We start from the raw sequence: 26,384 nt of genomic DNA, 5'->3' as shown, positions 1-26,384 counted from the left end.
GGAGTTGCATACAATGAAGTAAGGTGAGTGTAATATCATACAGTGGAGTGGCGTACATTGAAGTGGTGTCCAATGGAATAACATAGAATCAAATGCCATAGAGCAGAGTACCATACACTGAAGTGGTGTAGAGTAAAGTAGCGTACAGTAGAGTGGCATAAAGTAGAATAGCATAGAGTGGAGTGTTGTAGAGTGGAATGGGAAAGAGTGGGATAGCATAGAAAGGAATGTTGTAGAGTGGAATACCGTATAGTGGAGTAGCGTCCAGTGTATTGGCATACAATGGAATCACGTAGACTGGAGTAGCTTAGAGTGGAGGTTTGTGCAGTGTAATTGCGTAGAGTGGAGTGGTGTAGAGTTGAGTCTCATGCAGTGGAGAGGCATAGAGTGGTATAGAATGGAATAGCACATAATAAAGTGGCGTACAGTAGTGTAGCTTTGAGTGGTGTGGTGTGGAGTGGAGTGGTGTGGTGTACGCTGGAGTGGTGTATACTGGACTCCTGTAAAATGGAATGGTGTATAGTGTGGTGGTGTAGTGGCGTAGCATATGGATGTGTATTGAATTTAGCAGCAACATAGATTATGTGTGCAGAGTAATGCAAAACAGCACTTTGCGATGCCTTGCATTTCTCCAGATTTACCAATCAACCCAGGGCAACACCTGGGGGGCCGTCATGTGTGGCCCTGCGTTGCTGTGTAAAGCTGACTTAAGTATTGTGTTGTCTTTGTGACACCATCTTTTTTTTACATATTTCGGAATACGTTTATGGAGAACTGCAATAGCACCTAGTCAGTACCGTACTTTTTTAGATTTTGTTTGTATTTCCACAGTACTCCATACACATTTTTTAAATAATATTAAATATGTTAAAAATTGTAAATACACTGTACTGTGCTATATTTGAGAAATATAATGTGTTTCAGTGATTTTTCACTTTTTTTAAATATGTATTTTTTTAATTTTAAGTACCACTGTACTTCCTAGATAGTATTGCGGTACTCTGTAAAAAAAATTGTTATATATTGAAACTAATAATTTTGTTTCCGAATCTCTGACCACTTTTCAAAAGTATAAAATATAAAACTTAGTACTTGCCTATATCTAAGGCCCTGAGCCAGAACACTGGCAAAGTGACCTTAAAACAACATGGCTGTCTTAAACTTTAAAAAAAATCAAAAGGGAGTGGGATTGTGTGTTCCCTATAGGAAAATTCTGTGGGACCCTCAGCAGCTATTTTCGGTCAATGGCATATGCTTTGCCACTGACGTAATAGTAGTTGGTAGTAACATCATCGGGTCTTATTTCCTCACCCACAAGATAATCTCTCTGATTGAAGAGATTAGCTGGGATCCGCATAAGAATATAAAAAATGGTCTACATGTTTCAGCCCACCGGCGCCCTCATTGGGTATGCAGCTTTCCAGGACAGGAGGGGCCAGATTGAAGTGGATGCGCTGCAACACACGAGGGCGGCCTCACTGTCTCACCCCCAAACCTATGGGCCCATTTAAACAAAAAGAAGCAGAGAACAGTGTTTTCTCTTTATCCAGAATAAATTGACCCAGACCACAACAAACACAGGGGACAGTGTTCCACCTAACGTGGGAAACAAAGGGATCCCCGATACTAATGGTCCTGAGAAAAGCCGCCGACCTAGTGAGAGTGCAGGTGGGTTTTCTATGCGATGTGAGAGACACATTATATATCCCAATTGCACATCCACTCTCTGTTTTTAACCCTATCCCTATCTATATTTTTAATAAATAATTTCTCTGTAGAGAAGAGGTAATTTTATATCACTCATTCTTATGCGGATCTCAGCTAATCTTCAATCAGAGAGATTACCTCCTGGTGGGGGAAATAAGACCCAATGGTGATGCTACCAACTAATAGTACGTCAGTGGTAAAGCATATACCATTGACTGAAAATACCTGTTGATGGTCCCACTGAATTTTCCTACATGGATCCCTCCAGAGCACACAATCCCACTCCCTTTTGATTTTTTGTTGCTATATACATGGAGGCTGAGTGGGGTCCCAGTCACCTGATGCTTCTCCTTGCCTACTATATTTAGTGCCTTCAACTTTTGTAAAGGCAATCAGATAATGACTTGTAATCGCCATGTACTGTGGTAGTTTCATGGTGTTTTGGGGGATGCCAGAAAAGTACAGTGCTTACAGATATCACTAAGTTTAAATGCCTTATAACTTTAAAAAATACTTACCCTATACACCTGCAGTACCCAAAAAAGGGTCATCGCTGTCCCATAATGTATAATCCTGTCAAATTTCATGTAAATCTGTTCATTCGTTTTTGAGTAACCTCAAATAAAATAGTATATGGAAAATGCATTGTTGAAAAAACGTGTTTGGGGATCCTCTTTTATTTTTGCACCCCCTTAATTGTGCACCGCAAAACCTTACATCATCACAAAATGTAAAAAATGCTATGGGTATGGAAATTTTGTGGTGCTTTGTCAAATGGGTAGACAGTCATTAGGGAGCAAAAATCCAAGGAATTCCTGTCCCTGGGAACCCTAACTCTAACTAGGGAGTGGCAATCAGATTTAATGTGATTTCTTTCTTTTTATCTATTGTATTTGTTATATGTTTATCAGTTTACATAATCATGTTATTATAAATGCGTCTTTTGGTTATTCATGTAGTAAATCTGAAACTTTACATATGCAGTCTAATTTATTTTGTAGGTTTCCTTGCTAATTTTAGTAGGATTGTGCTACATATGAAGCCCAAAGTTAATGAAAGCCAATTAGTGATATTATAAAATCATGATTGATATTTTTTCTTGGTGGCTAATTAGCATGTCCTCCATAGAGTAGTTTGGGTAGCTCACTACCAGGTCACCTTTTTTATTTTGTTACACAGGAGTGCAGGTAAAGAAAACCTATGTAGATTCAGATGTATTCAGTTTGTTATGTATTTGTTAATTGGTTTCCATTAGCATGTACCATAAAAGGGTCTTTCAATTGTTCAAGTAGTAAATCTGTAACTATACATATGCAGTCTAGTTTATTTTTTGGGCTTCCTTGCTACTTTCAGTAGTATTTTGTTACACAGATATCCCTAAGTTTGTGGCCCTTGCAACTTCATAACCACTTCCTTAACAAGACCAGGGCCGGTCAGGCCGTAGCAGGCACCAGGCATTTCCCCGGTGAGGCGCCAGGGTGAGGGCTAGTTTTGGGGTCTTGGGGGCCGGTTTTGTTACCGCGGGTCGGTTTTGCAGCATAGCTACAATATCGGCCCCCAGTAACAAAAGGAGCTGCAATGTTTTTCCACATGGGCACCCCAACCCCCCCCCTCCTTTCCCAGCCGGTCCGACTCAATTACCAGTGCGGGTTTGCGTTCCCATTCCGGCTCTGAACATGACTTGCACTGGCAAAAAAGATCATCAGTTCAGATATTTTGCTGCTATGTCCAATACAAAAAGTCTATGTAAAATGCATTGGAGTCAAACCTGTTTTGGGACTCCCCCTTTCTTCTTCGCACCCCATAGGGCAAACAAAATGTTCCAACCTCCATCAATGTAACAGGGGCAATAGGTCTGGAAAGTTTTGCAGAGATTTGTCAAACGGGTGCATCACCACTCTGTAATATATATAAATATGTTAATATATATATTTACATATACACACACACACAGTCTTCACTGGTGAGACCACCAATTCCAGGTGTTCTCACCTGTTTTATATGTATCTTTTTGAATGCCCCCCGTCCCCCAAATAATCACTTCTGGCAATGCATCTGAAATTAACTTGTTTAATAGGGCCTCCCGGGCCTAATTCAGAAGTAGGAGCTCAAAGGTAAGTTTTGAGATTGCCTCTCCCATTGCAATGTACTTTTGTACTTTTTGGAATTTACAGAACATTCTCACTCTATTGTTTGGCAACCTGTGTCAGTCACAACTTTTCATTTACATTTCTGGGAATCGGAATCTAATATTACTTTTTCCGATGTTGGGTTACCTACACTTTGGAACTGTACGTACAATACAACCCCACATTGGGGGCAGCCACCACCTTATATGCAGTTGCACATTTTGTTCTGCTCCACAGGGGAACACATTTTTCCCAAAGAAAAGGGTCCTTTACCCACATGCCTACCAAGTTTAGGAGTGTTTTGCCCGCTTACTCCCTGGAAGGAGATTTACTCCTGTCTTTTGCAGGAGCAAATTTCTAACCATTTCCAGGGTGAGAAGGGTCAGAGAGACTATGTGAATTTTGCAAACTCACTATTTTTGTGTGCACCAACTCAGAAAGCTATCCACCCGTTCAAAAGCCTATTTCCTACCCCTAGCGTAAAGTTACTCCTGTGTAATTGGACAAACTCACAGCATACAATTGTGTAGGTGTAAATAGATATGTACCAGGTAGGTATCCTTTTCTGAATGATTCATCCTATCTTTATGGACAAAAACACTTTTGTGAATTTGTCACGCAGATTTAACCAGTACCTAGCCTGGCTAGCTGGTCCGACGCTGGTCTGGGTGTATTCTACACTCAACCAAGGCCTTCCCCTCTCTCGGGGCAGTGGTGAGCGAGCCAATGACGGCCTGAGCATGGTTTCAGTTAGATGTCCCCCAGTGACTTGGCCTGAGCTCCCCTTTGTGCCTCGAGCCTAAAGAGGTACAAAAGGGAAAACAAGCTTCCGAGGACCGGTTTCTGGCATTTCAGCCGTCTTCAGCCCGGCTTGCTTGAATCCAGTGGCAAAGGGAGCAAGGGACTTCAGCCGTCTTCAGCCCGGCTTGCTTGAATCCAGTGGCAAAGGGAGCAAGGGACTCGCGTCTGAGCATACCCTGCCAATTTATGGCAAACAAAGTGGTACAAAAGGGGGTTTCCGGTCCAGGGAAGGAATGGCTTGGCAGTTCGGGCTGGACTGTTCCCATGAGGCACATGGTCAGACTGATTTGCATATGGCCATGTCTGAACTGGGGTGGCAGAGTGGGCTAAAGAACGGTGATGGATCAAACCCAGATCTGTTGACTGGGTGTGAGTGTTTGATTTGTTCAGATGCTCCGTCCATCACCACCCCCTTTTGTACCACTTCGAGCCTAAGGAGAGCCGAGCCCAGAAGCCCTGGATTGTACCCTCTGCATCCATGCTCCCCCTGGCACATCATTCTCCAGGCCGGGTGCTCCAGTTTAGAGGCTGCTCCGTGTCTGCCTCTACTTCCGCGATCAAGATGCAAAAAGCCTGTGTGACGGGACCCCCGGCACCCATGGGGCTTGGAGAATGAGGTGATGGTGCACAGAGGGAAGGGAGGCAGAAAGAAAGAACGAGGTGGAAGCGGGCTATAACCGGATTGGTAGGAGTAAGAAAGAAGGAGAAACAGAAGCAAGAGGTAGAGGGGCACCGAGAGCGAGAATAAAGCAAAGTGAGAGATGATTGAAGATAGAAAAGGGGTGGGGGCGGGCAAGAGACAGTAAGAAAAGGTTTTGAGCATTTTATGTCTCATAATTTTGGTAATTTATTTAATCAAATACAAGATGTACTTTCTTACATGTGCAGAACATCCATTATCCTCCATCTATCAGAGCTAACAACTTTGCAAGTCGTGCTGTAGTCAGGGCCACTAATTATGCGATTTTTAATCAGCGGTGCTTCCGGTACAGTTGTGAATTTACTGTATTTGCCACATATTCCGTAATCTGCTGTATAGTCTTCATCTTTGATAAAAACGATTTTAATTAATTATGCAAATAAAATACTTACTGCATCTTTGATAAAATGATATAATAACAAGCGTATACCGTCACACGATATGCTGCAGCATTCTGCTAATTGATTGAGTTAGCCTTAAGGTTTATGTGGGTCCTCCTTTGCCGCATAATTCCAGATAGTACATTCAGCACCTAACTGCCCAAAAGAGCTGGCGTCAAAGCAGATAGTGAGTATATTATAGCCACTGGGAAGGGCGCAGTTTAGTCGGACTGGGAATTCCCCCGCTGCTGAGAAAATGAGTCGGCCTCTACATTTAACACTTTATAAGTGAAACACTGCAGAAATAAACCAGCGTCTGCATACATTGCTATAGCGCCTACTATAAAACACCTCCAGACACCGAAATCTGACACCTGATTGCGAACGACACAGGGCTTTCAATCAATTTCTACGCGAAAGTCCCTTTAACACAGGAGAGACCAGATCACTTCTGTGTACAACCCTACACGAGGGTTGTAGGAGTTCGCGAGGCAAGAGTTGGGTAGAAGGGTGAAGGGGAGGAAGGATGAAATAATGAATGAAAAGAGAGGGGACAGAAGAAGTTCTGCAAGATGAAAGGAGAGAAGATAGGATAACGCCTACAGGAAAGAAAGGAGATTGGGAGTTAGGTTTAGGGAAGTGTGGATGGGAAGAAGAGAAACATTTGAAAGGAAACGATGCGAAATGAGGGGCGACTAGATAAAAAGTCAAGGAAATAAAACAGAGAGAAGCAAGGGGAGGGAAAAGAGACGAGGGAAATAAAATTAAACGGCAATACAGGAAAGATAAAGGAATTTAAGAGACGAGGTAATACATGAAATAGACTAAGAGGAAGAAAGGGTGATGAGGTGAGGTAAGAAGAGAAAACGGAAGAGAAAGCAAAAGAGAACTGAAGTAGGGGGGGTGAGATGTTAGGTGAGAGGAACTGGGGAGGGGTAAGAAACAAGAAGAGAGAATAAAATGTGAGACAGGAGGAAACAAATGACAAGGGAGTGTAGAGAAATGAAGTAGAAGGAGGGTGAAGGAGAGGGGAGCTATGACAGAAGAGAGAAGAAAGGATGAGGCGTGAAGACGAAAAAGGAGATGAGAGCGAAAGGAAAGGAAAGAGGAGGAGCTGTGGGCGGTGGAGAGGTAAAAGCCATATGGAGAAACGAGTAAAAGTTGGGGGACTCGAGCTGGAATTAGAGCAAGAACTAGGCGATGATGGAGACAGCGAAAGAACGGCACAAGGGAAGAAAATAGAGGCGTGGGGGTAGAAACAAGCAGGGATCGGTGAAAAGAAGTCGGACAGAAGAGAGCGCCTGTGGGTGGGTTTTACAGCGAAAGTAAGAAAAAAAACGATATCAGAAGAGTAAAAAGACCAACCAGATGGGAAGATAAAAGTTATCTACAGAATACACAGCCCAGTGTTTGGGCAGCACACACTGCCCGATCAAAAGCGCCACACGTCGTGTTATTTAATCCCTCTAGCGCAGCCGGTACCCCCGCCCCTTTCCATACAGCAGTAGGACCCGAATTCGGTCAAATCCGTCTTTTCTGGACATTAGTGCCAAATGAATGACATCTAAGCACTACTCTGGGCACTAGTGGAGACTGAGGTGTCGCAAGTCACAGGGTCTGGAGTTGCCGATTCACTTCCGCGTTTAGGTGTCGAGTCTCCCGCCTCCAGGCGCGGTGTTAAATTGATCACTTTTGTGTCATGCTTTTATCCGAGTCACCTCTGGGCCCTCGGCCTCCGTTTCATGAGCTCAATGCACCAAACTGAGCCAGGAAGCATTGGGAGCAGCGCAGATTGTCAGAAGTACGGTCTTTGGCCTCTTTGCTGAGACTATAGAGGCTTGACTCCGCACTTCGCGTGTGCCCGCAAAACCTCTTACCACCAGGCGTATCTTCTTTAGCAGGGACGACTACAGGCGAATCGCTTCACTGCCTTCGATATAAAGGTTTCAGTCACTCATTCATTCGAGTGCAAATTAAGTACATATTTTAGTCATTTGAGTAAAAAGCCACGTGCCTAGATAATTGTGTTTACCTATGTGTGGATGTCAGACGTCTTTAGCGCCGAATGCTAAATAGTGTTACTTTTAGGCGCTAACAGAGCTACCCCCCAGAAAACTGACTGGGCTGCTGAAGACTGTAGTGACTACGAGTTAATGCTGATAAAAAGTGCTTGCAGGGCTAGATCAGAGCCAGTCTCCGGCCAGTGTCTCCATAACCTCATAGTCTGTTGGGTTGGGGCAGAGTCAGTCGTCAAGCTGCGCTCCTGCGCGCCATTAGCCCTCAGCCAGACCGGCCCCCATAGGGCCACCCAGGGGAAGCTCTGGCCAAGACTCGAGGGCAGATTAACTGCAGAAATGACAGGAGTGAATAAACCCCATCAAGAGACGGGGGGAGAAGGAATCCGGGAGGCAGGCGAGGCATTCACCAGGAAGAAAAGACATTCATTGACCAGGCGCCGCAGGAAGCAGGGCGATCTGCAGACACAGCAGCCACCCGCAGTCTTAAGTGTCACCTTAAAATAGATAGATTTTCTTTTCGGTGGGGAGAGGGTGCAGAGGGGGACAACAAGGGGGTGGGGAGAATCAAACTCCACAGGTGGGATGGAGAAAGGTTTTGTTGGCGGGCTCCTCCCCGAGGGGGCAGGGACTCGAGCAGGGAGGCCGGGGCTCGGCGAGGAATAAAAAGACACATGGCGCTTGGAGCGCGGTAGAGGGTACAGCGTCCACGCCGAGTCGCCTTCTCCCAGGAAGCAGCCAGCGGGCACAGGAGGGCACGGCTGCGGGCAGCACAGACCGGTGACTGTAGCACCGCAGCGCGGAGATCACAAGGGGGGAGCGGCCCGCACTGCAGAGGCACGGGTCCTCGCCCTATCGCAGACAAGGGCTGGTGCTCGGGTGATTGAAAGGGTGCCCACAGAGGGATACCGGGGTGCTGCGCCCACAGACCCCCGCCACAGGGCACAAGAAGCCAGCCTCAGGAGGTCCCTCCCCGGGCGCACCTGCCACCAGCCCTCGGCCTCGCACAGCTCCGGACCCATCCTGAAAACATGCCGAACTTCAACGGGAAATGGAAGATGAAGCACTCGGAGAACTTCGATGAGCTACTCAAGGCGCTAGGTGAGTGCACGCGGGAGTGGGGGAATGGAGAAGCGGTGTTGGCTGAGCCTTCGTGGGCACCAGTCCTGTGTGAACAGTAGGTGGGTGCAAGGGCAGTGGGTGGATTATCCTATGGCCAGTATGTGGGCGACGACACAGCCCCCTGTTGCTGTGGGCGAGTGAGTTCTCCAGGTGAGTCGGCGGTGCAGTTGGTGAGTCATGGACATGGATGGGTGAGTTCTCCAGTTGCTGTGGGTGAATCCCGTGGGAGGGGGTGGGTATGTGCTGGTGCTTTGCTGCGTCCTATGGGAATGGATGGGTGAGTTCTGTCGGTGCTGTGTGTGAGGCCACTGGGAGTGGGAGGGTGAGATATATTGGTACTTTGGGGTGAGTCCCAGTCCCTTGCGAGTGGGAGGATGAGTTCTGGTGCCGTGGGGGAGCCCCCTGGGGGTGGGTGGATGGAGTCTCCTCGTGCTCTGTGCGAGTCCCGTGGGAGTGGGGGGTGAGGTCTCGATGCTGAGTGGGAGTGGGCGATGGAGTTTTGAAGGTGTTATGGGTGAGTCCATTGGGAGGATGAGTTCTGGTGCCGTGGGGGAGCCCCCTGGGGGTGGGTGGATGGAGTCTCCTCGTGCTCTGTGCGAGTCCCGTGGGAGTGGGGGGTGAGGTCTCGATGCTGTGCTGAGCCCCGTGGAAGAGGCTGGGTGGAGTCTCTTGGTGCTCTCGATTTGTGCTGTGTGAGTGGGTGGATGGAGTCTCCCGATGCTCTGGGTGGATGAGTTTTCCCGAGGCTGTGGGCGAGTCCCATGGGAGTGGGTGAGTTCTCTAATTGCTGAGCTGAGCCCCGTGGGAGTGGGTGGTGGGGTCTCCTGGTGCTCTGGGTGAGTCCACTGGGCAGGGGTGGATCAGTACCTTAAGCCTGAAGCCACAGGGGAGTTCCACTGGGGCTGTGTGGGTGCCATATGTGACTGCCTCTCTGGGCAATGTGACTGTCCCTTTTCCGCTTTGGCGGTCGTTTATGCACCGCGCGCCTCCGTAGAATGGGGCTCGCCGCTCGCGCTGCGGCGAATGGGATCTGACCGACATGGACAGCTCACCCACAGAAGTGCCTCGTTGTGCTGTAAACCTAAGAAAATGTTTGGCTGATATTAACGACCCTGGAGAGGCCAAAGGGCTGGCCAGCAGGAGTCCGCGGGCTCCCTTCAGGGCAGAGCTCTGCTTCCGGCTCTCAACCCACCGAGCTGCTCTGACGTGCCCTGTCTAGACATGCCGCGTCCTTTGTGTCTTCTTCAGCGCGGACGGGCTCCGCGAGGGGAGTACCTTCCTTGCAGTTACTCATTGATTTTCCTACACGTGTCCGGGAGCTCTGCTGAGCGCTTCTCACTTGCTGACGGGATCTGTTTGTGTGCGTCTATTTTCATTTACCATATAAATAGCTAAACATGCCCGCGACGCTGCGTAGGGGCGGCCGAGCTGATGTGGAGCGGGGAGAATGCTTCCCATGGCTCTGAAAGGCGCCAGGGCCGAGGCAGCCTGAGCTCGAGGTGACGGTGACTCTGCCCCGGGCCAAGCGGCCCTCGGAGACACCGCCCGTAAGAGGCTGCTGCACCGACCCTACTAGCGGTCTGTGTGGGTGAATAGCCTGTATATGCTACACTGGGCTATCCCAAAGGCTGTGACGCCCTCTGGACGCACTGCTTTATTTCATTCATTCATTCATTCACGCCCTGGCATGTAGGCACTGGCAGTACTAGACAAGGTCTGAGGGGGGCCTGTCACCTTACCGTTCATTCACTCAGGTGCTGCGTCTTTTAAGCCCAGGACCCACAGGATGTTGCCCCATTAAAAGCAGAGTGTGTGTGGGGGGGGGGGGGGGGGGCTCGTCACTCTGTGGGATTTCCAGCTATCTTTGAGCCGGGGTACTGTGATGTTTCACTCAGTCCTGTCTGGACTCCCCAAACTGTGCTCTCTCGCACCATCACCTGACTGCCCCCGTCTCCTCTTGCTGTCATCTCCCCGCTCCCTCTCTTCCCGTAAGAGCCCTCCAGGCGCTCCCGTAAAGTGCTGTCATTCAGCCGGGTGCGATGCCAGCGTTTTGGAGAAGCTGCTTTCATCGAACGCCTCATCCTCGCTTTCTAGACCCCGCCTGTATCTTTCCCACCCCCCTGCTTCTCCCGGCGCTTCGAAGTAACGTTATATTCTCAAAAGCGCCATCCAAACATTCAACATAACAATTAAACGCGCGCACCAGCCCAAATGGCTGTCAAAAAGTGTCCCAGATGTGCCATAGAGCGGGTGACCGTGCTCATGCTTCAAACAACGTCACTTTAAACAAACATACCTCTACCCGCCCTCTCAGGAGGTCATGGGCACCCGCTGTCAGGAGAGCATCTCCCGATTCCCCTGTAGCGCCCAGAATATGTGTATGCGTGCTGCACAGTATCATATTTATTGATTTAGAAGTCTGTCCATCACATTAAAACTGTGTCGAAGGCTTTACTCACAGATGTGCATGTTGAATCGAGGACGGAAAAGGTCCTATTTTGGGAGAACACGTGCTGTTTGCAGAGGTAGTCATTCTAAAATACTCGAAAAGCAGAGACACACATAACAGATTAATGGTGATAGTAAACTGCAGAGCCCGGAGTTAATTGGGGAGAGGAGCCCGGAGTTAATTGGGGAGAGGAGTTATTAGCTAAACCTTTATGTCATCGACCTCGCTGCGATGAACATCTGAGTCGGCTCTGCAGAGATCATCGCCCTTCCTTTTGCACCCTCAGCCCAGAAACAACAAACTGCCTTGAAACCTGCTGATTTCTAATCTCACCGTTCCACAAATCAACCTTCTCACGCTTTAACGTGATTTGCTGAGTTAAGCGCCCGCTGCCGACGTGCGTGTGTGTAACGTGTAACTTGTAGGTCACGGGTTCGGTCGGGCAGATGAATAGATGACGCGCTTTTTAAGGGGCACTACGAACGAAAAAGACGTTACTGCAAGCGCTGTGAAATGCACAGAATCTTATCTGTCTCACCTCCCTCTATTACATGTTGTGGAAAAATAAGAAGCGCTTAGAATCTGAGCGCAAAGTTAAAAAAAATGGACTTCTCCAAAATGGTTTCCACTCCCTTGGTCGACCTTATACACTCGTCTGCCATTCCTATGTGCTCAGTATGTAAAACTGAAAGACAAATCCAGCGAGCGGACACAGCGGGAAATTCTATTCACATGATAAATCGAGCATTTCTAGTCAAACAGAGGCGTCAAGTTACCTGCGCGGGGCACATTTATTGATTCTGAGGCTTTGGTGGCGGTGCCGGGGGTAAGGAATAATATTTTTTGGGGGGGGGGCTGTCTCTTGGGGTCTGGGGAAAGAGGTCCGCTCACCTGCGCTTTGCTATTGTGTGGGGGCGTTGAAATCATTCCATTTAACATGCCCCAGAAATAAAAGCCTTTTTACACATTGCCCACCGGCACATTAAAAGGTAAAAACTGTCGGGTCCTGATTGAAACCCTTTGTACATGTGACGTGTTTGAGGGGCGAAAGAAGAAACCACACACACGGCGAAAAATCCATAATCCACATGGCGAAAAAACATCGGAATGTCGCTCCAGCGCTTCCAGCTGAGGAGAAAGTCGTCCGCACCCCTCCTTCCAGCTCCTACTGTACGCTCAAGTGGCAGCACTTTGTAGCGCCGGGCGTTATTGATCCTGTTTCTAAACACTTCCAAACCGGACCGCGATTGGCTAGGATCACACAATGTGGTCAGGGGAAGAACATGGGATTTGAAACCACGTATTATTGCTCCACGGTCATTAACGTGGCTACCAGACCGTAACCCACCAGCACATTCCACCCCCACCCCCACCAACTGTACGCAGCCGGGGCCACGCCCATCCAGCGTGCTCCTTTGTGTCCCCCCCCCCCCCCCCCCGCCCCCGTCAGTGACTCGGATCTCCAGTTCTTTGCAGCTTCACTTATGAGTTTGGGAGGATTGTTTAATGCGGACAAAGAGTAGGTACGTGAACTGCTTTGCAACATGAAATGAGGGGGGGGTCGCGTTTGGTCAGAGACCGTGCTGAACCATTCTCTCCCATCCATGTAGGCTGGGGTCACGTGTGGTGTGTAAGTGACACACCACAGGGGTTCCTCCTACCCAAGCAAGGTCTGCTCCCCAAGGCGCGGGGGGGGGGGGGGGCTGGTTGATTGGGGGCTGCAGGCACATGAACCAGGGAGCTGCATACTAACAGGCACAATGTGGACGAGGCCTTTAGATGCCCTGTGACTCCGCCTGCAATGCAGAACATGAGAACATAAAAGATCTCAACTGTTGCATTACAGAAGTAATCTCACACATGTCAAAAAGAATTAGTAGTAGGGCGGGTTTTGCTGTACCGAGTAGGACGGCCCCAGCGGCTGGGCTGTATATAATGGGGAACCCTAATCCCAGAAGTGACATCACTGAATGAGGTTTGGCCTTCTCTTCCCAATGTAACTAGTGCCCCAGCAGCCCCGCCCACCCAACACTAAGGGTTACGTGGATGGAAGGGTGTACAGCCTTTCAGACAGGGAACAAATCCTAACAAAAGAAGTGGGGGAATAACCTAGTTAATCAGAATGCTAGTGGCATCACGGCACGTGACATCACAGGACGTGGCATCATAGGAAGTGGCATCATAAGAAGTGACATCAGATCTTAAGACCTCACATGTATGTTTAGCAGGTCTACCATGAGTACATTGGAGCACATTTCAAGGACACAGGTAAACCCTTCTGATGTAGGCAGAAGATTCACACTTCTAAAAACTACACATAAAACAATATTATCTTTGTCAGTGTAAACTTCCGCTAACCATAGTGCTTTACAAGAAAAAAAAAATCAATGCCTCCTCAGGAGTAGTAAACACTATTACATTTATTTTGTGTAAATACATGGAAAGACCAATGCATCAGACATTCTTACAGTGTATGCCTATCTCCTAAACAGGAACTGAACAAAGTGAAAAGTTGCCTTTCTTAAGTATGTGTGAAGTGCTAACAAGGTGTGAGCTTTTGTTTCCCCTCAGCTTCATTGGCACCTAGGTGTCAGGCTCCTGGCTGCTGCCAGCCAGGAGACTGAACAAAAGGAGGTCAGATGACCCCTCAGATTCAGTGTGAACTAAAGAAAAAGCCCGCCCCTGCACTTTGTAACACAGCCCAGCCCACGCGGTGGTGGGGAGGGGAAGGGGGGGGGGGGGGGGTAGCGAAGCTCCAGGGGACCCCCTCGGCACTGCACTCTGTCCCGAGAGCTCCTAATTGAGCCCGGAGGGGGCCCCTCTACATACCTTGCAGGGAGCAATGTAGACCCCCAGTGGTGTCTACCGGGACAATTTCAACCTATTTTTCAGTGGGGCCAAACTTCTTGGCAGGGCGTCCACCCTGTGAAAAAAGGTGGGTGGATGCTGTCCACCCACTTGTACCCCCGACTCTTGCCCTGCTTTCAGGGTAATGCTGCACTAAGATGCTACCTGCCCAAATTGGTGCCCTGCGTGCACTGCAGAGTCTTTCCCTCTCCCCTCCACCTCCTCCCCCCCTTCTCCCTTCTCTCACCCCCCCACAAGGAAAAGTCTGCAGGTGAGTAACTGAGACCACGCCAGTTTTGTTGGAGAAGACATGTTGCAGGTGTACTTGATAAGGTAATGGTTCACAATCAAAGGGCACCCAGTGACGGTATGATCTAAGCTGGCTGCCCGCCTGATTAGCCAACGAGGACCAGGAATACATAACATCTGGGGCTGAACCTTTGCGGGCTCACTTCACATCTAAACCCATAGCCCAAAAAAAAAGAAGTCTAATAGGGCCGGAGCTTTACTACTGAGTACAATTAGATTAGACAGTAGCACAACCTGTTATTTACATTTGTTAGTAAAGGGTTAAACATTTCGTACTGTATAAAACACACTGTGAACTGTGTGAGACTTACCCTGAAATGCAATCCTTTATTCATCTGAGTGCTCATTCCATCAAAGTTTGGAAAATGAAATACTTAGATTCCCTCCTGAGAACATGTATCTATCTATCTGCTGGCACTATTAAATAATCCCTTTGTATAATCGTGTTTTGTAACAGATAGCATGAGTTTCACTCGTGTATGAGTTAATTCTTGCAATCTTTATAGTGATTTTACATTTTAATTTACTGTTATATAAGGGAGAAGAATCTTTACAAAGGGACCAGGCCAGTGCTTTTGGTCAATGACAAGGGAATGTAATTTCCCAAAAAATAGGAACAAACTCAGTGCATATATAGGGATTTAACCCTTTAACAGTGCGGGTGATTTATAGCGTAGGCGTGGTTCGGACGGCCCCCGGCCGTCCTCCGCACACGCCCACCGTGATTTCGGACGTAAGGGACATAGAAGATTCATGTGGCGGAAACAAACAACATTTAGCAAACACTATTCCAATGGAACTAAACAGGCAAATGTGAAAACCGTGATTAACATACATTTTTGAGGAAGACAAAAAAGTAAAGAGCTCTGAAAAAGTCTGCATGAGTTATACACATACATAAGCGGAACGCCTGTCGGAGGCTCCAAAAAACAAATGAACAACCACTTGCATTATCATGTCAACAAAGGTACCAGTTGTAACTGTTATTTTATGCTGGAGGTCTGCAGTGGCATTTTGAGGTATCTTGAGTACACTAGAAGGCTCCTGCTTTAGGTTATAACTACTCTGTTATGTCATTTCACATTGTTGTGAAGATCTGTTAACAAACCAAATGTGTCACCACACTCGTTACACCTGCAGTTTCATGCTTTAGCTCTTTTATCTCGGAGAGTTGGTCTGGTGTTGTGGTGAATGAGTTGCGTGCAAGCTTCTTTTTGATTGGTGGTTTTAATGGTGTTGTCCTAGAGGTATTCTCCGACACAACATAGGTGTTCTATCAGCCTACAGATTTCAGCCATTAGGCTACAGATCTTTTGTGTCAGGTTATGGGTCTATTGTGCGTAGGTAGGTCATATCACACAGAAGAGAAATATTTTACATTTGTTTCAAATCCTCAAAATTCTTATTCAAGGCTTGATTATTTATTAGGTTCCCATCAATTAATTCATTCAGTTTCTTTTCCAATTATACATAACATAGATATTTCAGATCATGCACTCATTTGAGTTGTTCTACAAGTTAGCTCTACTCAGTATGCTCAATCCAGATGGCGTATGAATACAAATATTGACCATAATGAAAATAATTAAGCAAAACTTTAGTTAAGACTTCATGAATATTTTACTTTTAATCCAGAAGGCTCTACATCAATTTTACCTCAACGGGATGCATTTAAGGCATAAATCAGAGAGGTAGCCATTTCTCTTATGGCACATAAAAACTAATCTTTTAACTCTAAATTTAAAGATTTGGACAAACAAATGGCATAATTTTAGATACTCTTTATAGCATCCAATGATCTCATATATAAAATACACTTACAAAAACATCATTATGAATTAAATTCAATACTAAGCAGAAGGTTGGTATATAACTTTCAAATAATAAAGCCAAATTCTGTTTTTACTCTAATAGATCTTGAACATTTTGGGCAAATTATCTGCATATTAAAAACCATAAAGCTCCAATTAATGCAGTTCATGGTTTGAATGGAAAGATTGTATTATCCCTAAAATATATAGTTAATGAATTTAGAATTTTTTTATTCAACCTCATGCAATAATCCTGCTTCTGGAGTTGCATCACTTAGTGATTGTATCTTGCACAGTAGCGGTTTACCAAAAATATCACAAACAGCTAAAGATGTTGTAGATTCGCCTATTCTAGTAGATGGGATTGAATTGGATATCAAGTCCCTTAAATTCCATAAATCTCCTGGCCCAGATGGCATTCCAGCTGAATTTTACAAGGAATTTTCCTCACATCTCATATCGCATTTGTTTATGGTTTTTTGCCTATTTTAGTTCCCCAGGAACCACTTCTGGGTCTTTTACTGAAGCACTGATTATAGTTCTTCCAAAACCTAACAAAGATCCTACAATTGGTTTGAATTATCGTACTATTTCCTTAATAAATCAAGACTGTAAACTCCATGCTAAAATTATTGCAACCAGGATGACCTCTGTTTTGAATTCCCTTGTACATACTGATCGATCTGGTTTCATAAAACAGAGAAACTCTGTAAACAATACTAGAGTGTTATTAATGGTCAAATCTCTTATCAATTTTTCCTTTTTAGGGGTACTTGAAAAGGTTGTCCTTTGTCTCCTTAACATTTTCTTCTTTTTATTCAACCTTTATTCACTGCTATAAGAAACTGCATAGACATTAACGGTATTAGTATTAACAATGTTATTATAAAACCTTTAGCCTGTGCTGATGGTGTGCTTTTGTTTATTAGTAATCCTGAATCTTCCCTTCAACCTTTATTTGATCTAATGTCCTCATATTCACAGATTTCAGGTTATACATTAAATACTAACAAAACAGATTTTTTTCATCTTAATGTTCATTGCACTCCTGATATGTTACCTATATAGGAAATAATTTTGCAAAAGGATAAACTTTTTTATATTCTTTTCCCATATCATAAAAAAATGATCACATTACATTTTAATAGTATTATAAATTATATCAATGACACATTTTGCATATGGTCTGCACTCCATCTCTCATGGTAGGGGAACATTAATTAAATAAAAGTGATATTAGCACCAACATATTTTAACTCCTTTGTATGATTTCTATTCAATTCCCTGTTCAGTTTTATAAAAATGGTGATAGACTCTTTTCTAAGTTTATCTGGAATAATAAAACTCCTCATATAAGTTATTAAAAAAATTGCTAATTGCAATGGATATTTTGGTTTACCAGATTTTTTTATTTAGCATAAGGTATTTATATTAAAGCAAAGTTCCCTTTTTTTAATCATACTCGCCTTAATAATCATCCTACATGGCTTCTCATAAAAAACGGTTGATAGCGTCATATCCTTTACCTGTTTTATTAGCTATGTCTAATGCTTCAACGTTACTTAATTTATCTATTATTTTTAAACCTACAAAGTTAATATTACATGATTTAGATTAGTTTTTTCATTCTACTATATCACATTCCTTAAATATATTGTTGTGGCATAATCCTCTGTTAAATCTTTCAAGAAATGCAAAATGTTGGCAACCTTGGATTAAAGCTAGTATTTTTTATTTTAAAGACATATATCACAATAACACTTTTTTATCATTTGATGATCTGCAACTAAATGTTGTTTACCTCCTTCTTATGTTTCCCAATATGAACTTTTATGTAATTGTATCTTAAATTATTTTCCTAATAATTTTCCTACAAATGTTACTTCTGATTTAAAAATCTATATTCAAATGGTAGCTACTTCATCTCATGCTGTATCATTAAGTTACATTAAAAACTTTTTTTCAAGGGAGCAATAGTTATGATATCTATGTTTTGCAATAATTAATTATCCTTATCATTATCTTATGATATATAGAAGAATATATTTAAACAATATTTCAGAATGGTTACCAGTGTCCTTGTATCAAATTTGTTCATTCTATTTAATTGCCTATAGACTACCTTGAAGTTATTTCATGATAAACTTTTCTTCTTCTAATTGTTGGCATTGTAAATTTAAATCCATGTCCGTGAAAGCATAAGCTTTATAATTGTAATTTCATCTCTTACGTTTTGGAGGGCGGTATGGGATGTCCTAAGTTGGAAGCTGAGGGGTGGATAGCAAGATGTCTTTCGATATAGCACTGTGACATCTGTGTGCAACAGTACAAAGCCAATATGGGCCATTGACACAATATACAATTCAATAAAGGAAGGGGGACTGTCAGCAATATTGAGTAAGTCCTGACTCCAACACAGGTTGCTTGCGAGAACCTGGGCATGTCCCTGGCTTAGCTCTCACATGCCTCACACACTTTCGGCAACCGCGCCTCACTTTGCTGGCAACAAATAATGGCTCTTTGTTGCAGGGCATACCTCACCTTTCACGTAACCTAACCTGCTTGTTAAGGAGGAATGCAAAAAACCTCCCTGTCATCTCTTCCCAGTGGGTGCTTTGTGCGCACACCCAGGGGTGTATCGGTGCCAGGGGCTTTTGGTGAGTCACGGCCTTGCCACCAAACCCACAGGAACGTGGAACAGCAACTGAATGAAACAACTCCAGGGCCCCTCGGGCACCAGGGGATGTCGACGACTGAGGATGAAACCTAATCAAACAGATTCGAGAACCACTCACACTGAAACATTGACACTGACAGGAGGCTTTTAAAAGCCCGTCCTGTCGATGCCCCAGGTACACTCATCAATGTTGTGTGGAAGTTGTGGTTAACCGCGTGCTGCTAATGAAGAGGTGGAGTCTGCTGCTGCAGAGTAGCAGTGTGCTGCTGGGGAAATGAACCTGCTACTGGGGAGACATAACCTGCTACTAGTGGCCTCAACCTGCTGCTGGGGAACCTCAAAGATCCACAGGCTGATACAGCAGAGAAGCAGCGTGCTGCTGGGGCGATAAACATGCTATTGAGGAGATGTAACCTGCTGCTGGGGGCCTCAACCTGCTGCTGAGGAGCCTCAAAGATCCACAGGCTGATACAGCAGAGAAGCAGCGTGCTGCTGGGGCGATAAACATGCTATTGAGGAGATGTAACCTGCTGCTGGGGGCCTCAACCTGCTGCTGAGGAGCCTCAAAGATCCACAGGCTGATACAGCAGAGAAGCAGCGTGCTGCTGGGGCGATAAACATGCTATTGAGGAGATGTAACCTGCTGCTGGGGGCCTCAACCTGCTGCCGGGGAGCCCCAAAGATCCTCAATCTTCTACCGCAGAGAAGCAGCGTGCTGCTGGGGCGATAAACATGCTGCTGAGGAGATGTGGCCTGCTGCTGGTGGCCTCAACCTGCTGCTGGGGAGCCTCAAAGATAAGATCCTCAACCTTCTACAGCAGAGAAGCAGCGTGCTGCTGTGGAGATGAACCTGCTACTGAGGAGATGTAACCTGCTGCTGGTGGCCTCAACCTGCTGCTGGGGAACCTCAAAGGTCCTCAACCTTCTACTGCAGAGAAGCAGCGTGCTGCTGCGGAGATGAACCTGCTACTGAGGAGATGTAAACTGCTGCTGGCGGCCTCAAATTGTTGCTGGGGAGCCTCAAAGATCCTCAGCCTTCTACTGTAGAGAAGTAAGGTGCAGCTGGGGAAATGAACCTGCTACTGAGGAGACGTAACCTGCTACTGGCAGCCTCAACCCTCAGTTGGGGAGCCTCAAAGATCCTCAGCCTGCTACTGCAACGAAGTACGGTGCTGCTGAGGAGAAGTGGCCTGCTGCTGGTGGCCTCAACCTGCTGCTGGGGAGCCTCAAATAATCCCTATCCTGCTACTACAGAGAAGTAAGGTGCTGCTGGGGAGATTAACCTGTTACTGAGGAGACGTAACCTGCTGCTGGTGGCCTCAACCTGCTGCTGGGGAGCCTCAAAGATCCACAGCCTGCTACTGCAGAGAAGCAACCTGCTGCTGTGGAGATGAGCCTGCTACTGAGGAGACGTAACCTATTGCTGGAGAGCCTCAAAGATCCACAGCCTGCTACTGAAGAGAAGCAGCCTGCTGCTGGGAGATGGATATAGCTGCTGAGAAAAAAATGCAACCTATACCTGGTGATTCCACTCCTACTGCCGGTGAGCAACAAAGAGCCCCACTGCTGCCAGTCCATCACTATGAGCCCCAGCCGCTGCAGGGAAGTTACAGGATCCCAGAACCATTGTTAGCTGTGATTAGAGCCGCGAGTGCTAATGCCCCAGTCATGAACTGCACACGTCTGTGGCGATCGCCTCCCAGTGCCTCAGCTTCCTTACTGATGAAGAGTTTGAAAGAGATTAGAAGTTAGTTTATAAACGAGCAATGATAAAACCAACCATTCTTTTTTCTGGACAGCAACAGTTTATCATGTTGCAACGTGGAGTTGATGGAGGAGGACACGTGACATTTGCTAGGCTGCTGCAATACCACGTCTGTTTATTGACTGCACAGGCATCCCTGTGGTATGCAGATCCTCAGCTTCGAGTCAGTAAGGAGGACACACAAGACACTCGTAAACGCCGTTTAATGGTCAGCATCAAAGTTTATGCAGGTACTCAAGGCCAAGTCTCTCTCTCTCTCTCATATAAATGTTCAACAAATTGCCCAAATCTCTCTCTCTCTCTCTCTCTCTCTCTCTCTCTCTCACTCATATATATATGTTCAACAAATTGTCCGAATATCTATCTCTCTCTCTCTCTCTCTCATATATATATGTTTAACAAATTGCCCGAATATCTCTCTCTCTCTCTCTCATATATATATGATCAACAAATTGCCCAAATATATCTCTCTCTCTCTCTCTCTCTCGCTCTCTCATATATATATATGTTCAACAAATTGCCCAAATATCCCTCTCTCTCCTCTCTCTCATATATATTTGTTTAACAAATTGCCTGAATATCTCTCTCTCTCTCTCTCTCTCTCATATATATATATATGTTCAACAAATTGCCCAAATATATCTCTCTCTCTCTCTCTCTCTCTCTCTCTCTCTCTCTCTCTCATATATATATATATGTTCAACAAATTGCCCAAATATCTCTCTCTCTCTCTCTCTCTCTCTCTCTCTCATATATATATGTTTAACAAATTGCCCGAATATCTCTCCCTCTCTCTCTCTCTCTCCTCTCTCTCTCTCTCTCTCATATATATATGTTCAACAAATTGCTCGAATATATATCTCTCTCTCTCTCTCTCGCTCTCTCATATATATATATGTTCAACAAATTGCCCAAATATCTCTCTCTCTCTCATATATATATGTTTAACAAATTGCCCGAATATCTCTCTCTCTCTCTCTCTCTCTTGCTCTCTCATATATATATATGTTCAACAAATTGCCCAAATCTCTCTCTCTCTCTCTCTCTCTCTCTCATATATATATATGTTCAACAAATTGCCCGAATATCTCTCTCTCTCTCTCTCTCGCTCTCATATATGTATGTTCATCAAATTGCCCGAATACATCTCTCTCTCTCTCTCTCTCTCTCATATAAATATATATGTTCAACAAATTGCCCGAATATCTCTCTCTCTTATATATATATATATATATATATATATATATGTTCAACAAATTGCCCGAAAGTCTAAGGACGCACTCGACAGTCAATGTCAACCATCTGCTTTAATTAAAAATGAAAACCAGCAGTTGCATTCCAGGTTCAAAGTTCTTTATTCCCAACGCGGACCGAGGCTACAGCCTCTTCTTCTTGGGCAGCTTGAAAATGCGGCACAGAAGTTACAATTCCTTCATTAACTGCATGCTGATTTATGTACTAACCCCCAGTGGGCCACGCAAATTGCGGTAACCGATGCATGCTGGGACATGTAGTCCGAATTGGAAAAATCGTTACCCTCAGTGGGTTCCGTACGACATTCTTAATTGTAATAGCATTACATATATATTCATATACCCTCCAGTGGGCCCCAGGATGCCGAGCAGGTCAGTATTTTTACATTTGCTGTGCTGCTCGTGGTTATGCTGCAAACACAACAATGATGGACAGAATGTGGATCAATGTCACACATTCACCCCAGTCCAAAGATCTGGGCCCAAATCCATCGTTTTTCCACTCCACACCACCCTGGGTTAGACAATGGCGATATGCAAATCAGCGCTGACCCTGTGCCCCATGGGAACAGTCCAGTCCGAACTACAAAAGCCATGTCCTTCCCAGAACGGAAACAAGCATCCGAGGACCGGCCCGGTTTCGAGGTAACACCTCTCTTCAGCCCGGCTAGCTTGATTCCAGTGGTGTGGAGTGCCTGGGACTCACGTCTGAGCATCCCCAGTACACTTAGAGCGGAAACTGCAAACACAACAATGATGGACAGAATGTGGATCAATGTCACACATTCACCCCAGTCCAAAGATCTGGGCCCAAATCCATCGTTTTTCCACTCCACACCACCCTGGGTTAGACAATGGCGATATGCAAATCAGCGCTGACCCTGTGCCCCATGGGAACAGTCCAGTCCGAACTACAAAAGCCATGTCCTTCCCAGAACGGAAACAAGCATCCGAGGACCGGACCGGTTTCGAGGTAACACCTCTCTTCAGCCCGGCTAGCTTGATTCCAGTGGTGTGGAGTGCCTGGAACTCACGTCTGAGCATCCCCAGTACACTTAGAGCGGAAACTGCAAACACAACAATGATGGACAGAATGTGGATCAATGTCACACATTCACCCCAGTCCAAAGATCTGGGCCCAAATCCATCGTTTTTCCACTCCACACCACCCTGGGTTAGACAATGGCGATATGCAAATCAGCGCTGACCCTGTGCCCCATGGGAACAGTCCAGTCTGAACTACAAAAGTCATGTCCTTCCCAGAACGGAAACAAGCATCCGAGGACCGGCCCGGTTTCGAGGTAACACCTCTCTCCAGCCCGGCTAGCTTGATTCCAGTGGTGTGGAGTGCCTGGGACTCACGTCTGAGCATCCCCAGTACACTTAGAGCGGAAACTGCAAACACAACAATGATGGCTCGTGGTTATGTCACAGTTCTGAACCGCGCAGCCTTTCAATTTCAATCAGAAATGGTGCAGTCCTTCACGGCAGGGCAGCCGTGTAATTCAATTGTTCAACAAATTGCCCGATAGCTTATGGATGCACTCAACAGCAAATGTCAACCTTTGGGTTATTGAAGGAATTGGAACTTATGTGCCGCATTTTCAAGAAGAAAAGGGTGGCGCCTCGAAATACGTTGGCAATAAAGAGCTTTGAACCTGGAATGCAGATGCTGGTTTTCATTTTTAATTAAACGGTATGGTTGACATTGGCTATTGAGCTTTCGGGCAATTTGTTGAACACATATATATATGGTCCAGTAGAAGGCTAGTGGTAGCCGAAACGCGTAGGCCGTCCTATTTTTGCTCACTTTGCACAATGGTGTGGAAATAAATCAATTTTAAAAACCAGTACCTTGCTGTGGTGCCGTGACTTTCACCGTGACTGAGAAGCTTTACACGGAGGCGAGGGAATCCCAGGAAAAAAAAAAAAAAATATATATATATATATATATATATATATATATATATGTGCATGTTTGTGTACATATATTTATATGTATAGGCCTTTTAAGCTCTGGCATTAACTTTTGTCCAGATCCTGGCCTCAGCACTGAGTCAATAAGGAGGAGATACAGACACCACAAAGCTCCAGACTCTTAAAATGTACAGATGCTCAGAAGAATCCATAAGGGGCACATGCACAAAAACGTTTACGTTTTGTTTAATGATTGGCATCAAAGTATGTGCTGATCCTGACCATCGCTCAGAGCCAGTAATGTCAGATAAAGTGCCTCTAAGGCTCTACTTACTGAGTAGACTCTCAGTAGGCACAGGTCCTCAGCAGAGCCCATGAGACGTATATATGAGCATTTGAAGCTTTCTTTAATGACCACCATCATCCTCTCAGATACTAAGTCGTGACAGAGAAACTCCTCAGCTCGAAGACAATGACTTTGAATGAGAATTCCTGCTGGTATTTGGCGAGACAGGCTCATTGGACTGACAGAGAGCTGATGGTCCGTTCTGAACGGAAACCAAAACCACCATTGCATTTAGCAATTTTTTATAATTTATACAAGGAGTTTTAATATTCCAGATAAACTTAGAACAGAGTTTATCAACATTTTTATACAACTGAACAGGGATTTGAACAGGGATCATAGCAAGGAAGTAAAATTGTGCTAATCCCATTTTTATTGAATTCATTTTCGCCTACCATGAGAGATACAGTGCAGACCATTTGCAAAATGTTTCATTAATATAATTTATAATCTATACTACTATTATAAAGAGACAACTTGCACCTTTGAGCCAGGTAAACTCGAAAACTACACCACCAATCTGAACACCCAAGACATCTTAGAAAACCTCAGGGCAAGCAGAAGGACATAGGCTACATAAAAAGAAAAAAAGAAACGTTGTTTAAAATATTTAGAAATAAAAATAAAGTAGTCCCTTGCAAGTAGCGCCGGCCGCGACGTATGCGTGAGGGGAGTAGCGTCGTTCACGAGCAACAGGAAGAGCGAGGACATGAGCGCCGGGAGGAGCGTCTGCGTGAGGGGAGGAGCGGAGTTCACCAGCAACAGGAATAGGGGAGAACATGAGCGCCGGGAGGAGCTGCGGAGCGGCGAGAAGCGGAGGAGCAGTGGCAGCGCGGGGAGGAGCAGCGGATGAGGTAGCTGACAAGCGGTCAAGCAGTGGAGAGGTAAACACTCCAGCGTAGGGAGGAGCGGCGGATGAGATAAGTCGGGACCTGGGGGGGGTTACAAAGCCGGGGCGGGAGGCGGGCGGGAGGCTCAAGGCGCAAGGTGCGAGGCGGGAGGCGGTAGGCGCTATGCCCAATGTCGGGGGGCGGCGGGCGGGAGGCTCAAGGCACAAGGCTCAAGGCGGGAGGCGGTATGGCCAATGTCGGGGCGGGAGGCGGGAGGGATGCGGACTGGGCAATGTCAGGGGGGGTGCACAGAGGCTTAAAATGCTGCCCCCAGCCCCCTTCTGCCCCGGGCAAAGCCGGGGCAGGCTGCTAGTACTATCATAATTTAATGTGATCGATCTTTTTTTTTAATGATTTGGGAAAATAATATACAAAGACACTGAAGTTTATCCTTCTGAGAAATTATTTCCTATATAGGTAACATATAAGGAGTGCAATGAACATTTAGATGAAAACAATATGTTTTGTTAGTATTTAACGTATAACTTGAAATCTGTGAATATGAGGACATTAGATCAAATAAAGGTCGAAGGGAAGATTCTGGATTACTAATAAACAAAAACACATCATCAGCACAGGCTAAAGGTTTTATAATAACATTGTTAATACTAGTCTCCCTAGTGTCTATACAGTTTCTTACAGCAGTGAGTAAAGGTTGAATAAAAAGAAGAAAGGTAAAGGAGACAAATAACAAGCTTGTCTAGTAGCCCAAAAAATGAACGGACCATTCAGCAAGCCAGCAAGACAGCGGGGTGTCATAGAAGTGCAAGAATCATCCAAGGAAGGGATCCATTAGAATGATGGACCAATGAATAGACCTAGATGAGAGGTTACAGGATGGACCCATGTGATGATCGGTTAGGATTAAAAATCGGACCGGGCACACTAAAAAAAATGGCCCACATTTGCATATTTCCTTTCCTTAAAGCACTGCTTTGGCGAAGTTTAAAAAAAAAGAAGTGGGTGGGTGGGGTCTCTGACAGAGGCATTTTTTTTTCTTTGGATAAAGTAAAAACGCATGGATTAGTTCACACTAGTGATACACACATGAAAAAACAAGTGAGGCTATTTCTGCTCAGGCCCACTGCCCTGCTCAATATGCATACATTAATGGGCCGGCCCAGCGAGAGCAAGTGAGTGACACCTCTGCCCGTTGATAAAAGGGTGGTAATGTAGGCAAATCGTCCTCCAGAACGGCCACTCAGGCACCCACTGGGCCGCTGGCGACATCCGAACAGCACAACCACTGCCCAAATCAGCCCCCAG

At 45.6% G+C, this 26,384-nt stretch overlaps 1 protein-coding gene across 1 annotated transcript in view; it reads left to right on the top strand.

The window, feature by feature from the left end:
* Positions 1 to 8,389: 8,389 nt before the first annotated feature.
* The window catches only part of CRABP2 (cellular retinoic acid binding protein 2), a 66,520-nt gene continuing 48,525 nt past the window's right edge, over positions 8,390 to 26,384 (top strand). Inside the window, exon 1 of the mRNA XM_078670791.1 lies at positions 8,390 to 8,833. Within this exon, the coding sequence (XP_078526917.1) occupies positions 8,764 to 8,833 (70 nt within the window). The 5' untranslated portion in view covers positions 8,390 to 8,763. The remainder of the gene's footprint in view (positions 8,834 to 26,384) is intronic.

This window comes from Lissotriton helveticus, chromosome 12, assembly GCF_964261635.1.
Source record: "Lissotriton helveticus chromosome 12, aLisHel1.1, whole genome shotgun sequence".
Lineage (NCBI taxonomy): Eukaryota > Metazoa > Chordata > Amphibia > Caudata > Salamandridae > Lissotriton > Lissotriton helveticus.
Note: the sequence above shows the minus strand (reverse complement) of the source record. Positions and strands in the feature narration are given on the sequence as shown.